Source organism: Cephus cinctus, unplaced genomic scaffold (assembly GCF_000341935.2).
Source record: "Cephus cinctus unplaced genomic scaffold, Ccin1 Ccin1_scaffold0396, whole genome shotgun sequence".
Lineage (NCBI taxonomy): Eukaryota > Metazoa > Arthropoda > Insecta > Hymenoptera > Cephidae > Cephus > Cephus cinctus.
This window is the reverse complement of record NW_014333080.1, coordinates 213,384-226,561: the sequence shown is the minus strand read 5'-3', so window position 1 is coordinate 226,561 and position 13,178 is coordinate 213,384. Positions and strand designations below refer to the sequence as shown.

Below are 13,178 nucleotides of genomic sequence, written 5' to 3'. Positions count from 1 at the left end.
CATTTACGAACACGTCGAAAATTGTCAAAGTTTCTTGAGGAATGCGATACGATATACTGCGGGTTCGATTCGATAACTGCCGGTGCAATAGCTGGTACTGCTACGCAACGGAAACGGAACGAAGGACAGGAATACGAGAACTACTGTCGCAAGAGGCAAGCGGCTAGAGGGTAGGCTAGGGAATAGAGGATAACGGTGGCAGTGCCGCCAGTCGTCCTCAGGAGGAGTCGGTCATTCTGCTTAGAAGAGACGGACGGACAGACAGACGGACGGACAGGGACTGCCGTGGTCCGTGAACCAAGCGTATATAGATGGACACGCGCGAGCCAGCCGCACGGCGCGACCTGAGTGTGTGTAGACGTAGGTAGGGAATTGGTCGTGCGAGTATAGCAACGAGAGAAGAAGCTGAAGAAAAGAGGAAGAGGTGGAGCGAAAGAAGGAACGAGCGAGTCGGACCAGCGAGCGTGTAGCGCGGTAGTGGTGGTGGTGGTGACGACTGGTGCCGTGGACGGTCGGCGGTCGGACCGTGGAAGTGAAGTGAAAAATTTGCGAGTGGTGTTTGAACGGTGCGCTGGGTTTCGCTGGGTCGTTGTTGCCGAGGAGTGCTGGGGTTTTGTGTGTTCATCGGACCCGTTGTCGATACGCCGAAGGACGCAAGGAACGCGCGAGAGAACCATGTCCGACCGGGAGAGCCTGGAAGAACAGCCGCAAAGTAAGGAAGAGAGCCGTGTTGGTTAGAGAGACAAGCGAAAAAAGGAAAAAGAGTGAGAGAGCAAAGGGGAGCGCAGAAGAGAGAGTAATCGGAGTGAGACGGAGAGTGTGAGATAATAGTAGGGAGAGAGGGAAAGAAATAGGAAGCCTCGCGCGACACAGCCGAAAAATATTACCCGACATCTTCGGGCTATTCGCGGCGAGTACTCTCGCCGCTTCCAGAACGGCGACCGTGCGCGATACGAAAATAATACCCTGGAAATTCTTATAACCTTGCTCATATCTTAGGATCTCTGCCGCACGGGTTTCGTTAAACGAGACAATGTCTTTTTCATCCCTCGTGGCGTTCTGTCAGACGCCGAAAAAATCGCTATTTTTCAACGGCCCAGGATCCAAGATGGCCGGCTGCCTATCGGCCGCGAGACTCCGCTCTCCCTTCTTACCCCTCGACCGTCGTTGTCTTTCTCTCTCTCTCTTTCTCTCCTCCGTTCCAAGCTCCGTTCTGTCTTTCTTACTCATTCTGTCTCGCCCTCTCTCTTCATCCCTCTCGCTCGCTTGTCTCGTCTTCTTCACCTCTCGCGTCTCGCCCTTTCCTCTTCCCCATCGCAACCCATCGCACGAGTCGAATATTCGCAACTTCCGACGTTGCCGTGCGCCGCAATGCCGGTTCCTTTAGTTTTTCCGAAACTCTCTAACCGCTCCTTCGAGTTCCTTTATGAAACGAACAGCGAGTAGCTTCCTCGACAAGGTGTCGGCCCTGCGTCCACCGGACATCGGCCCCCGCCATCGTTTTCGGGTGCACGCGTGATGTAACTTTCGCCGATCTATCTGGCACACACGCATATATCCACACTGAACAAGCACACACGTACTCGTGCACACATGCATCATTCCATCTGGCCCCGCGGGCTTCTCGCGAAATTTCACACGTGCCACGAGCTGATCCCCTTCCCACGGACGCACAGCTCTTGGCCTCGAAATGAACAGTATGTGTCTATCGACATGTCCTGTCGGCAATGCCTCGTGCTGCTTTCGCAAAATTTCGATTTTTAGAGACCCCTCTTGACTCTTTTCTATCGCATAAATCACAACCTTTTTGAATGGGTTTTAGCAGGGCAATCCAGAATTTCTGTTAACCTCCATTCAAATTATGAAGAGGTTACGTGACGCCTCCTGGGTTGGGCTGTTTCTAAACACATTTATCGTTTTGTTTAGGAAAGACCTCAGCTGTATTTACGATAAGACTGACGCATTTACGTCATTTTCAGGGACTGATAGAGATATTTTACTTTCTGCAAGATTAATTCGACGTGTTAATTACTTCGGACTAAGCGGCATTTGTATAGGAGCATCATAATGACATTATTTTGCATACTATTTCATTGGTCTTTGAACTCGTGAATACTATTCCTTGTTTCTATTAATAAAATTGACCTACAGTATTGTATGGTATCTCGTTTCACAACATACTTAGCATTGCTTAATACGGGATTCCAGAAATTTTCAAACTTATCCTGTCAACGAAGTTGTATGTTGGAATTGATTTTCTGATATCAACCACTTTCGCATTCACGTATACAGTTCCTATTATTGAAGTATTTTTAGTTTCTATATGCCCGATAAGAACTATTCTCGACTCCTCTTTGTTCTACCGTCATAACTATTTTTTCTTATTTCATAAAGTATTTTTTGACTACCCTCATAAATCCATATCGTATAGCAGCCTATCAATGCATCGTTCTCTCTCTTTTTCAGAGTATGGAAACCCTGGCGGTATGGAGGCTGGAGGAGCTGACTTCGATTCCGGTGAGTGTGCAAAGCAAAAACTGATGACAGTACAGCGTCCGCTACAATATCAGTACCCCTCTATTTCCTCACGATCCCGAATCGTATGAGTCATCGTTTTTCCAGGGTAACCCGAAAGATAATTCGTAACGAATTCCACGAATACGTATCCTGTATAATGTCTTCTGTTACGTCACTATTCGCCCCATACTTGATTTTCATTGAGCCTCACGTCAGCAGACGCCGTAGCGACAGCCGCTGATACTGGCGCAACACGCGCCAAGGATGGTGCGCGTTGCCTGGCACGACTGACCGACCTTCTAATGAGCTGCCGGTAGTAGACCGTCGTCAGACCGATCTGGAACAAAAGTAAATGAGATCAGCGTGCCCTGTAAGGGTATAGCCGAGTGCATGGGGAGTAGAGCCTAGAGTCCAGGAGAGTTTTGGTAGGGAAGACCATGTCGTAGTCGTTCGTAATGTTGAACCGGCTAGACGTTAGCCTGCGAGGGGGTCAAGAGACACGAGCAGCAGTCAGCTGTCCGTGACGTCACGGAGTGGTGGGGGGTCGTCACGTGGGTCGGTCAAGTCACGTGGCGCGTAGGATGGGTGGTGCCGGGTGGGTATCCTGGGCTCCTGATTGGCTGATCTCGACTCCATGATGCGCGCATTCTTTCGGCATGACGGCGGGCTCCATGAATGACTGGTACGTCACCGGTACGATTTCGCGTTTGACGACACGGCGGAACAACCAGAGTCACTCGTACCGCAAACGATGTGTCATCGCAGTGAGTCTACTCCGGTATTATTCTCCTATCGCGGCATTGCCGGCTTCAGTGCGGTTCCTCCTGCTTCGAAGGTTGCAGCTTCCTGCCGGCGCTCGTGCAACGTCTCCGCCGTCCTACATCGCGTCACGGCGCCGGCTCCTGGCTTGTCGCGACTCCCACGAATTTTAAAAGTCCGAGTATTCCCGCGGACTCAACCCATCCGTGGACCGGCTTGCGAAAAGCGCCCTCGCACAATACAGCGGGAAGAAGAGTAAGACTGTACCAGACCCGATAATTCTCCTCGTGCGTTACATCGCGTGCATCGCTCAGAAAGTTCTGTGTGCCCTGGATAAACAGTGACCGTGTCTCCTTGCATTACGGTGCATACGCGTTACCGTAAGCCGAGTCGCGAAATGGGAGAGATTCTCGAGAATTCGGAGCACGGGAATGTTCAGCGGACGTTGACGAACGGCTGGGGAGACACCATGGGAAAAATACAATACTGGTATCCAGAAGGTGATGTTATTTGTTTACCGTAGTTTGATTTTCAAATATATTCACAACCCGTGTTTTTGGTTATATTCAATACTCTTGGGGTCGTTGTAAAATTACACGCGATCGCTCGAAATTTAATCACGGTATAGGGATTTCAAAGTTCCCCTCGGTACACGTGCCCACGCAACTTATATATATATATATATATATATATATATATATATATATATACACACACACGCGTCTAATATTTCCTAGTGTCCTTACTTTAATGGTTCCCTGTCCATTATACACCGAAGGTCTTCCAACGGTCTGCGATCTTACCGGTACACGCTCTACGGTGCAGCCTCCGCAGTACCGCTTTCACGCGCAATCTCCAATTATCCTTGATAACCGTGACAAAAATTATTCTATCGGGAGTGCGTGCTATTTTCCCCGGGACACGTCGCGAGCATCGGCGCTGAGTGCACAGGCGCACAGGAATGCGTCTGGCCGTAGATGCAGAGAGCAAGATAGACTCGCAAGAAGGATAGATGTAGTGTTACCAGCAGAGTGAGAGAGCCGCGTGTACCGATAACTTAGAATTTCCAAGTAGAGCACGTACTATCAACTTCGTAATGGAATTGTCAATATACCAAGGATCGAGCGATACGCGGTTGTAGCCAGGTGTCGTTACTCTGGTCACGAGTCCCCCAGAGGATCGGGGGAGTCTCGGAGTGATCTCCCGTCAGGAACGGCAGCCGCCAGGTGCCCGTAAAAGGAACGTCTTGCGCCGATAGATTTTCTCGCTAGGGAAACGCACGACGGCGTCGACGCGTCGGATGCCGCGGTCGGCGTAGAAAAGCAGCGGAAGGGCGAGGGAATGCAGTTGGCGTATTGAGGCAGGTCGCGGTGAGCCCGAGTGAGTCGCAGGCGCAGAGATCAATGCACTCGCTTGCACGCCACGTCGTTCTTCGTACGGTCGCTCGTTCGGCGCACCGCCCGTCGTACGTTCTGCATTCCAGAATGCGATGCACCGGGATGCATCGTCGCGAGATCACGGTCACCGTGGACGAGCCGTCGGACGGCCTGCCGGTGTGAAAGTTCATCAGGTCTTGGGGAAAGGGGGATTTACGAGAGGCGTGAGACGGAGATGGTATCGGAAGAGTGAAGAATAAAAAGAAAAATTTCGTATTTACATATTGCGGAGTACCTGGGGGACTACCTGCAGTTGGTACAACCGATCGCTACTCCGGGATAATAACCGAAATTTGGAATTTGCTCCAGATGAGAAATCTGCAACCCTCGTGCGAAGCTCTACTGCTGGGATAATCCTGGGATGGGACTGTCTCGCGAGGGAGAGACAAGGGAGTCGTGAATTCCTCGTGAAGTTCCTGCGTGCTGCCCTATGGACCTTCCTGCCGTACGGATGTCGCAGTGTAAAAGAGATTTAATCTTGTCAGCGACGCGCTCCAGAATTTTTTACGTGGCTTCGCCCATTGGAATGTGAACGGATTCTCCCTGCGTAGCCAATAGGGATCAATGGTGACCTAGGGGATGACGCTTCCGTGGGACGAGAGGACGATGCGAGGGTATAAGGACGCGGGAAGGTCGGGACAGCGTGAGGCGTAGGATGGAGGGTGGCAGGACACGTGATGATACGACGGCGAAAGATTGAGAGGCGGGATGTCTACGGGATGCTGCGGGCGTGTGTTTTTATAGGCGTGGTAGCAACGTTGTGACGTTTCACTTGGCTCGTACTAAAGATAGACTGACAAGTAGATGCCTCGTCGTCCCCTGGCGACCGAAGAATGTACAGGTACACGGACTATCGTAGCATCTACAGGATGTTCAAGAGCAGGATCTTTCAAGGGGACTTGAGCCCCGTGCCAATTCCCGGCAGCCTACAGCAATCCAGTACGTAAGGGCTACTTGCGTGGGATACGTTACATGTTTTGGAGCAGTCGATGTTTTTCGAGCGGGGTTGCTTTCCCTTCAGATCGAATGCTACGTGGATTGATGGTCTAGCGTGGTTAGGTCAATTATTTATTTTTTTTTTTTACGGTTCGAGAGCACTCTGAAATAATGGCTGTGCCGCTCCGTTACCTTGTCAACCCGCTGGACGAATTTAACGAGTCGTCAGGACAAATGACGGATTTCCAGTTTAAAATGCCAGCTCTGCCTACTTGTTAACCTAGGCCAGGGTGGACCCGGAGTTAGCGTTGAAGGAGAGTACGAGAGTAAGGTGACGAAGGAGGAACGAAAAAGTGGGTGGCGCAGGGGGTGGGTTATCTAGGGCTGGTAGTAGTGGGCTGCCAAAGGGGTCGTTGACCCCGGGTGCAGCTGTTATTGATCGGTGAGTTGTAGCAACATCGTTCTATGGCAGAAGAGCCTGTCCTACCCCAAAGGATCGACTATTCTCCGGCGACTGTACTCGATCGCACTATTGAAATTCAATGATTCAACAGACTTGTCCGTTCTTTATCCATTTACATACGTGGACAGGGTTATCTTGTGACCCTGTACATGCGTCCGACTCAGGACAGGACGTGGACGCATTTACAATGTGACCCACTGAGCTTTCAACTCAGCCACCCAACCCCAAGGCTCGTTTCTCTTGCCGGGGATCAGATTTCTTTAAGAGACTCCGAGAGACCACCTCTGCTTTCGGGAATGTCTCCCACGTGGGGCACTTCTAATGTTTCATAAGGCTATTTATCACCCTCGCCACGTGAAGGTCTCGGGACTTTAGTGGTATTCTAGGATTTCCTTGTATCAGCCGAAAAATCAAAAACGTAGAATGATAATAGAAATCCGTAACACGTACTACTGCGTGTTACGGCGTCACTTATCTGACTGCTGTAGTCGCTTGCAGTTACCTTATCGATAGATCCGATATACTTAATTACGTTATCTGTTACGATATCACGTTGATTATGTTAGACAGACTAGGCAACATGTTGCTACGAGACGGTTTCAGGATTTACTAAAGATGTTACTCTCTGTTCGTCTTTCAGGTCAGCAGGGTCAGCAGGGCGAGCAGGAACTGGCGACGAAGATGCTGCAAATTCAAAGCAAGAGATTCTATCTTGACGTCAAACAAAACAGACGCGGAAGATTCATCAAAGTCGCCGAGGTAGCTATTTGCCTACACTACCACCAGTCTATATTTGGAGCGACGGACACGATGTCCTAGTCCATAACTACCAAGCCGTCGCGACGTCTGCTTTTTTCCTTCTGGCTATGTTCCTCCCTTTAGATGTAAAATCAATCATCGCGCCAGCTTTGGTTTTCTTTTTAATGAAACTCACTAATCTATTATTTGCGAAACTGTATACTCGATAGGTCAATGTATTCTGGTGTTATTCATTTGTTTACGAATTTTTATTATAGATCGGAGCCGATGGCAGGAGAAGCCAGATCTTCCTGGCGCTGAGTACAGCGTCTGAATTCCGGGACCACTTATCAACATTTAGCGACTTTTACGCGTCGCTAGGTAGGACCAATTTATATTTAGCCTTGTACCGTTTTCCGGGTAAAAGTCTTCATCGACTAATCTAAGCGTTATTGTGCTCTGTGCGGCACTCTTGAAAATCGTAACAGGTCCTCCAAATCCGGAAAACGTACCGGACGACGGAAAGCTCAAGTCGGAAATGATGGTGAAGGACAATAGGCGGTACTACCTGGACCTCAAGGAGAACTCTCGTGGACGTTTCCTGCGGGTGAGTCACCCTGTATGTACCGACCACCAAGTATATCACTTTCTATAGTAGATAATAGAGGACTTCTCTTAGTCACTGGTGCGAAACAGTAAATTACGGATCGTAAGGGAAAGCAAAAAAAAAAGGAATAGTGAGAAAAATGAAAATAAGGGTGGGGTGGAGATGAGAAGCCACTTGAGATGGAGGTAAATGCTTACGAGGTTAAAGTGCTCAGTGAAGGGATTTTGGACTTTGGAAGAAAAAAAAGAAATTCATAGGAATAAGAAATTATTGTGAACAGATCTTTAACGATGTAATGACAAATTCTTTTTTCTTTTCTTTTTTACCCTTCATTTTACACTCGCAGGTTTCCCAGACGATAACACGGGGTGGTCCCAGGTCGCAAATTGCGATACCTGCACAGGGAATGATTGAGTTTCGCGATGCCTTGACGGACCTCCTTGAGGAGTTTGGTACGGACGACGGAGGATTCAAGGGCGATTTACCAGAAGGACGCTACATGCGCGTCGATAATAAAAATTTCTATTTCGATATTGGACAGAACAATCGTGGTATCTACATGAGAATTTCGGAGGTGAGTTAACTCCTGGTGGCTACAGAATATCAAGTAGCTTGAATTCTCGTGAAAGTTGTACGAATTCATAAGCTTTATACGTGAAGACATAAATATTAAGGATTACTTGGATTCGCAGGTGAAGACAAACTTCAGAACGGCGATCACGGTGCCAGAAAAGTCCTGGGGACGATTCCGCGACATCTTCGCGGATTACTGTGAGAAAATGAAGGAAGGCGGTGCGGGTGTTGGCGTTGGTGTGGGGTTGAGCGGCGTAGGCGGCGGCGGTGGCGGAGGAAACGTCCTTACCGAGGGAAAGGGCTCGGTGGTGGCGCAGGTACCATCACCATCCTCCACCTCGCAGCAGCCTAATCCTAATCCGAATCTAGACTCTCCCTTAATCAAGTGAAAAAGGCTTTAACTTAACTCGAACTTTGGAATTATAACCATAACTCGTTTTCAAGTCGTTAAGCGAACTAAAGGAACTTGTCAGAGTCTATGCCATCGTCATCACCATCCTCATCGCCATCATCATCAATGTATTCGCCATCATGTTCATCATCATCAGCATCATCACCATCGTCATCTTCATCTTCATCATCTTTATTGTCACCGTCACTGTTACCGTCACCGTCACCGTCACCGTCACCGTCACCGTCACTCGCCGTACGAGGAAAACCGTATCCGCCAATGGAGATCGTTATTGCGCACTGTCAACGCTATCAGCTGATTGTCAAAGATTGTCGGTAAGACGACGTGCGACGAAGTGCGATCGGTGAGGTTGCTCGTTCTCGGGCCCAACGTCTTAGGCGCCGAGACACAAAGAGCTGGTTTAGATTATGGATATGGAAAGAGGAAATACGATAATTTAACGAACGAGCTGTTCGAGTGTCGGGGTCGCTCGTGCGACATTAACCCTCGCACGTGGACGCGCAACGACGGATCGAAATGCTGCGCGATGTCCTAGACGGATGTACGAGTTGCCATCGATTAACGTTATAAGTACTACCGTTCATTTCCTGGCTTTTTCCCCTCGCTCAAAAAAAAAAAATTCACCCACTATATCAGTCTATTTGTTTTTCTTACGATCTACGGACACATTAGGCGCGTACAGGATGACGTATTGTCATCGGACCTCGCATACGTCATACCAAAATGCAAACTTAAAAAAATTCCTCACGGGAAATGGACTGTAGTGGAGGTTACGTTGCAATTGAATTTGATCGTTCAGAATTTATGGATAAATAGTTGTTATATTAGCGGTTGTATCGCGGGAAAGATTGAGAGAGCGTATACGCCGTCGACAAGAGGATTGATTCAGAAGAGGAGGGCGACGATTGAAGAAGATAACGAGACAAGAGGAATTAGAATGAGATAATAGTAATAATCAGGATGGAACGGAGAAAGTGTCAAATCGTATCAAACATCCGATCGATCGGATCCGCGGTCGCGTACCGTATTCAATACCTCGCGTATATTTATGATTACGCGTTCTCAATGTATATACACGTATATACCTGATAAGAAGAAAGTACGGAATCGCGAAAAAAAAAATCAAACGTTGGCTCTACGCTTAAAATCCGCGAGAGATCGACACTTTCTTGTAATTCGAAGGAACGACGTCACGATGCGTCTCCGCATACGTGGTCATTTCCGGGCCAAGAGACCTGACTCGCTTCTACCGATGCACGATGAACTTATACTCGTAGTAAGGATCGTGATCACATGGGGTGTTCGATTGACGGGCGAGAAGACTGGATAATCGATTCGAAGTTTGCGTCGAAGGGACGGATATATCGCTTTCCACGCGAATATTAATCGCCCCTCATCCCGTACACCTTGACACCGTACACTCGTTTATAAGCTGAAAACGAACGTCTCTATTAAAATAATAATGAAATAATATATAACATAGGAGAAGAAGAGAGGATAGCCGGATACGAATCTATATAATATGTATATTATATAACGTTAATTATGTTATGTTTTCGTTCCACCGAATCGTACGAAGAGGTGCGCACGCGTATATACTTCCCACGAATGGACCGTAGTAGAGCGTAAAAGGCAATGCGTGCAGTCGCGCGCGCTTTAATTCTATTGTCTTTTCTTTTTTTTTTCTCTGCCTTTATTTTATTTTATTTTTTCTAATTTCACCTTATCATTCGTTTCGCCTTATACTCACGGTTTTCTTGTTCTTTTCCCTTATACTCTACGTTAGACGAGAGGACATGTAACGGGTACATGCAAAAGAAAAATATTACAAAAAAAAATATAGATTAAAAACGGACGAGGACTGGACCTTGAGTCCTTATCATAGACAGTGTAACATCTCAACGATGAACGACAAACAATAGGACATTTATTAGTAACAGAGAAAGAGACCATGGACGTATACCCTATACATATTAATAGCGAATATACGAACGGTACACGAGACGGTGTACACGCGTACCTAATTACGTTACGTTTGAGCGACGGCCGACTACTAACACAATTGCATATTAGGTATATATTATATGAATGCATATTAGGTATTTATATAGAATCTATATAACTGTATAATTGTAACGAAATGCCAATGTCCGCGGACCCAGGCGACTGTGCCACCCGGCGGCTTTAATAATCAATCGAATTGAACGGGTCACACCGGCCTCGCAGACGTCTGGGTCCTTTTGCTCGGGCGCAGGAGGAAAGACGCGATACAGTATGGCGAGAGAGCGTGATAGATTAGCGAACAGACTTTGGAAAACGGTAGATAGTAGAGAGCGAGTGAGAGCGAGTGTGTGAGAGAGAGAGAGAGAGAGGGGGAGGGGAAAGAGCAGACCGAAGAATTTACTCGGAACAAAAAAAAAAGAAAAAGAAAATGACGCGAGAAAACAAGATACGGAGATAGACACGAGGCAAGCCAGGGAGTGGAGAGGTTCGGGCGACATAATAGAACAAGGTTCGAGTTGCTTTCCAATAGAGAGAATAGAGGGAAAAATATTGAAATATAAATGAAACTAATGGAGAGATACATGAAATAATAATGATAATAACGAAAATGAAAGATCATCCAGAAGTAATATCCGTGTGCGGTACAGGCGACGAAGAGAATGCGATTCGGATTGGATCAGGGTGGCCGTAATGGTGGTCGCGAAAGTTTAAGTGAAAACCTTTTTACGCTTTTATTCTGCAACGTTGTGCTAATATCGACAATTTTAATAATGTCCAGTTAATTTCCTTTGCGTTCTTTCTATCGGAAATGAAAAACGAGACGCTTCTGACATTTCGCACTGGTGCGGAATCATCGTATTAGTAGTGAGCGGTATAGATGCATACACTTATGCGTGTAAAGTGCTATTTAATTGGACGCAAACGTTAACGCGCGTTGACTTTGCGTCCCGGTACGGGGAGACGAGTAGAGGTATGAGGGAAGAAAGGAAAAAAAATTCTATTTATTTTTTAGCGATGAACGTTATCGTTATCCATTAGATACCTTTACTTAACCTCTTTCTCCGCCCCTCTTCTCTCCGTTTCGATTTCGTTGCACTTTTGTCCTTTCTTTATGTCTCGTTCTTGTCTATTGCCTTCCTTTTTCTAAATCGACAATTTCGGCTGGTCTGAATTCACTTTAGGGTATAGGATTCGAGGATTATAGTGAGAGAGAGAGAGAGAGAGAGAGAGAGAGAGAGAGAAAATGGAAGAAAATTACGGAGATAATGAAGAAATATTTAATATGAAGGATAAGGGGGATACGAGCGTGTGACAAGTGCACGAATCACAATAGGGAATTCGAAAGCGCACCGCAGGGTGTATCCACGTTCAACGTTACGGCTTTTATGAGTTCGCGTGTTCTTTTTTCCTTTCCTTCTTTCTTGTTAGTTCAATAAGCCGAGCACGATTGGCGGGAATTTACGGACCGTTTAAAATTTTTCACCTCGCAAACCCTGGCTCCTCGTTCTTCATTTTTCCTTCCTCGTTTCGCTCTGCTAAGCGTAGTCGCATAAAATTGTTTATTTAACTGTCGCACGAGCCCGCAACTCATCCACGTGCGTTGAATACTCGCGTTTTAGGATATTTCAAAGATTGGAGTGAACAAAATTGTATTTTCTTTTCTTTTTCGGTTATTTCTTTTTTTTTTTTTTTCTTTTATTGTAACAAATCCTCGCACTACTTTGCGACTTGTGTACATAACGTTTAATACACTTGTACATGTATATACGTCGCGACACGACTTTGCGAGAGGTCCGTATTTCTTTGTTTTCTTGCTTAATAATTGCTTTTCTTTTTTTTTTTCTTTTCTGAAGAAAAAAAGTTCTTCGACACGGTCGGACACGTGGAACCCCGTAACGGCGATATCTACGCGTCAATGCGTATTTGTTCGCTCTGAAATGTTCTATGATGGAAACGAATAGGCAAATAAAAATCGTTCGCTGACGCAGGTGGTATGACATTGTGATCTATACAAATTACAAATTACAAAGCATCAACAAGTAGTAGATAATTAAGGTTATTACACAATTCAGAGAGACATATACATACACAACGGGGGTACACGAGCAACGTATATCACATACGTATTGACACAGAACACTATTAATAAGAATATTTAAAAATTAATTAAAAAAAGAGGAAACGAACAGGCGCAAGATAAGAGTGCGCGTAGATCACGTGAGCGTGTTATAACGGAGACGAACGTAATTATACAAAAAAAAAAGAATAGATGAAAAAAATGAATGAGTACGTGCGCTGTTTCTCGTACGTACTTGGACAAGCTGTAAGTACGTAAGCAAACCGTTATGTACAGGGTGGACCGTAAGAACCGAATGCAAAAAAAAAGCGAGGACGACTACAAACGTACCTAACCACAAAAAGCAAACGCAGAGACAAGATATAGAAAAAAAAAAAAAAAAGAGAAATAATAAAAATAAATACGTCTGACACGTAAGAATTAAGCAAAGTAATATAAAGTAAAGGAAAGAAGAAACAAAAAAAAAGATACACGACGCTCCTGCCACGCAGCGAGTTCTTAGACAGCTTTAAGATAATAATTATAAATGATAAATAATAATTATTAAATAATAACGATTAACTTTCTATATGTTGAATCGTGTCTAGTGAGAAAAAGTACTATTGAAGTAACGATTATTATCGCCACTCACTCAATCACTCAATCACTTTACTTGC

General features: G+C 46.2%; 1 protein-coding gene across 7 annotated transcripts in view; it reads left to right on the top strand.

Moving 5' to 3' along the window:
* Positions 1–66: 66 nt before the first annotated feature.
* Positions 67–13,178, top strand: part of LOC107267272 (transcriptional activator protein Pur-beta) — a 19,031-nt gene continuing 5,919 nt past the window's right edge. The window contains exons 1-7 of one of the 7 annotated variants that reach the window (XM_015738750.2): positions 67–712; positions 2,467–2,517; positions 6,752–6,870; positions 7,128–7,230; positions 7,338–7,456; positions 7,803–8,030; positions 8,149–8,346. In XM_015738750.2, coding sequence (XP_015594236.1) covers positions 676–712; positions 2,467–2,517; positions 6,752–6,870; positions 7,128–7,230; positions 7,338–7,456; positions 7,803–8,030; positions 8,149–8,346 — 855 coding nt within the window. In that variant the 5' untranslated portion in view covers positions 67–675. Of the gene's footprint in view, positions 713–2,466; positions 2,518–3,252; positions 3,777–4,660; positions 5,652–6,751; positions 6,871–7,127; positions 7,231–7,337; positions 7,469–7,802; positions 8,031–8,148; positions 12,989–13,178 lie in introns of those variants that run through there. The other 6 variants (XM_015738749.2, XM_015738752.2, XM_015738747.2 and 3 more) reach the window with 6 other exon arrangements.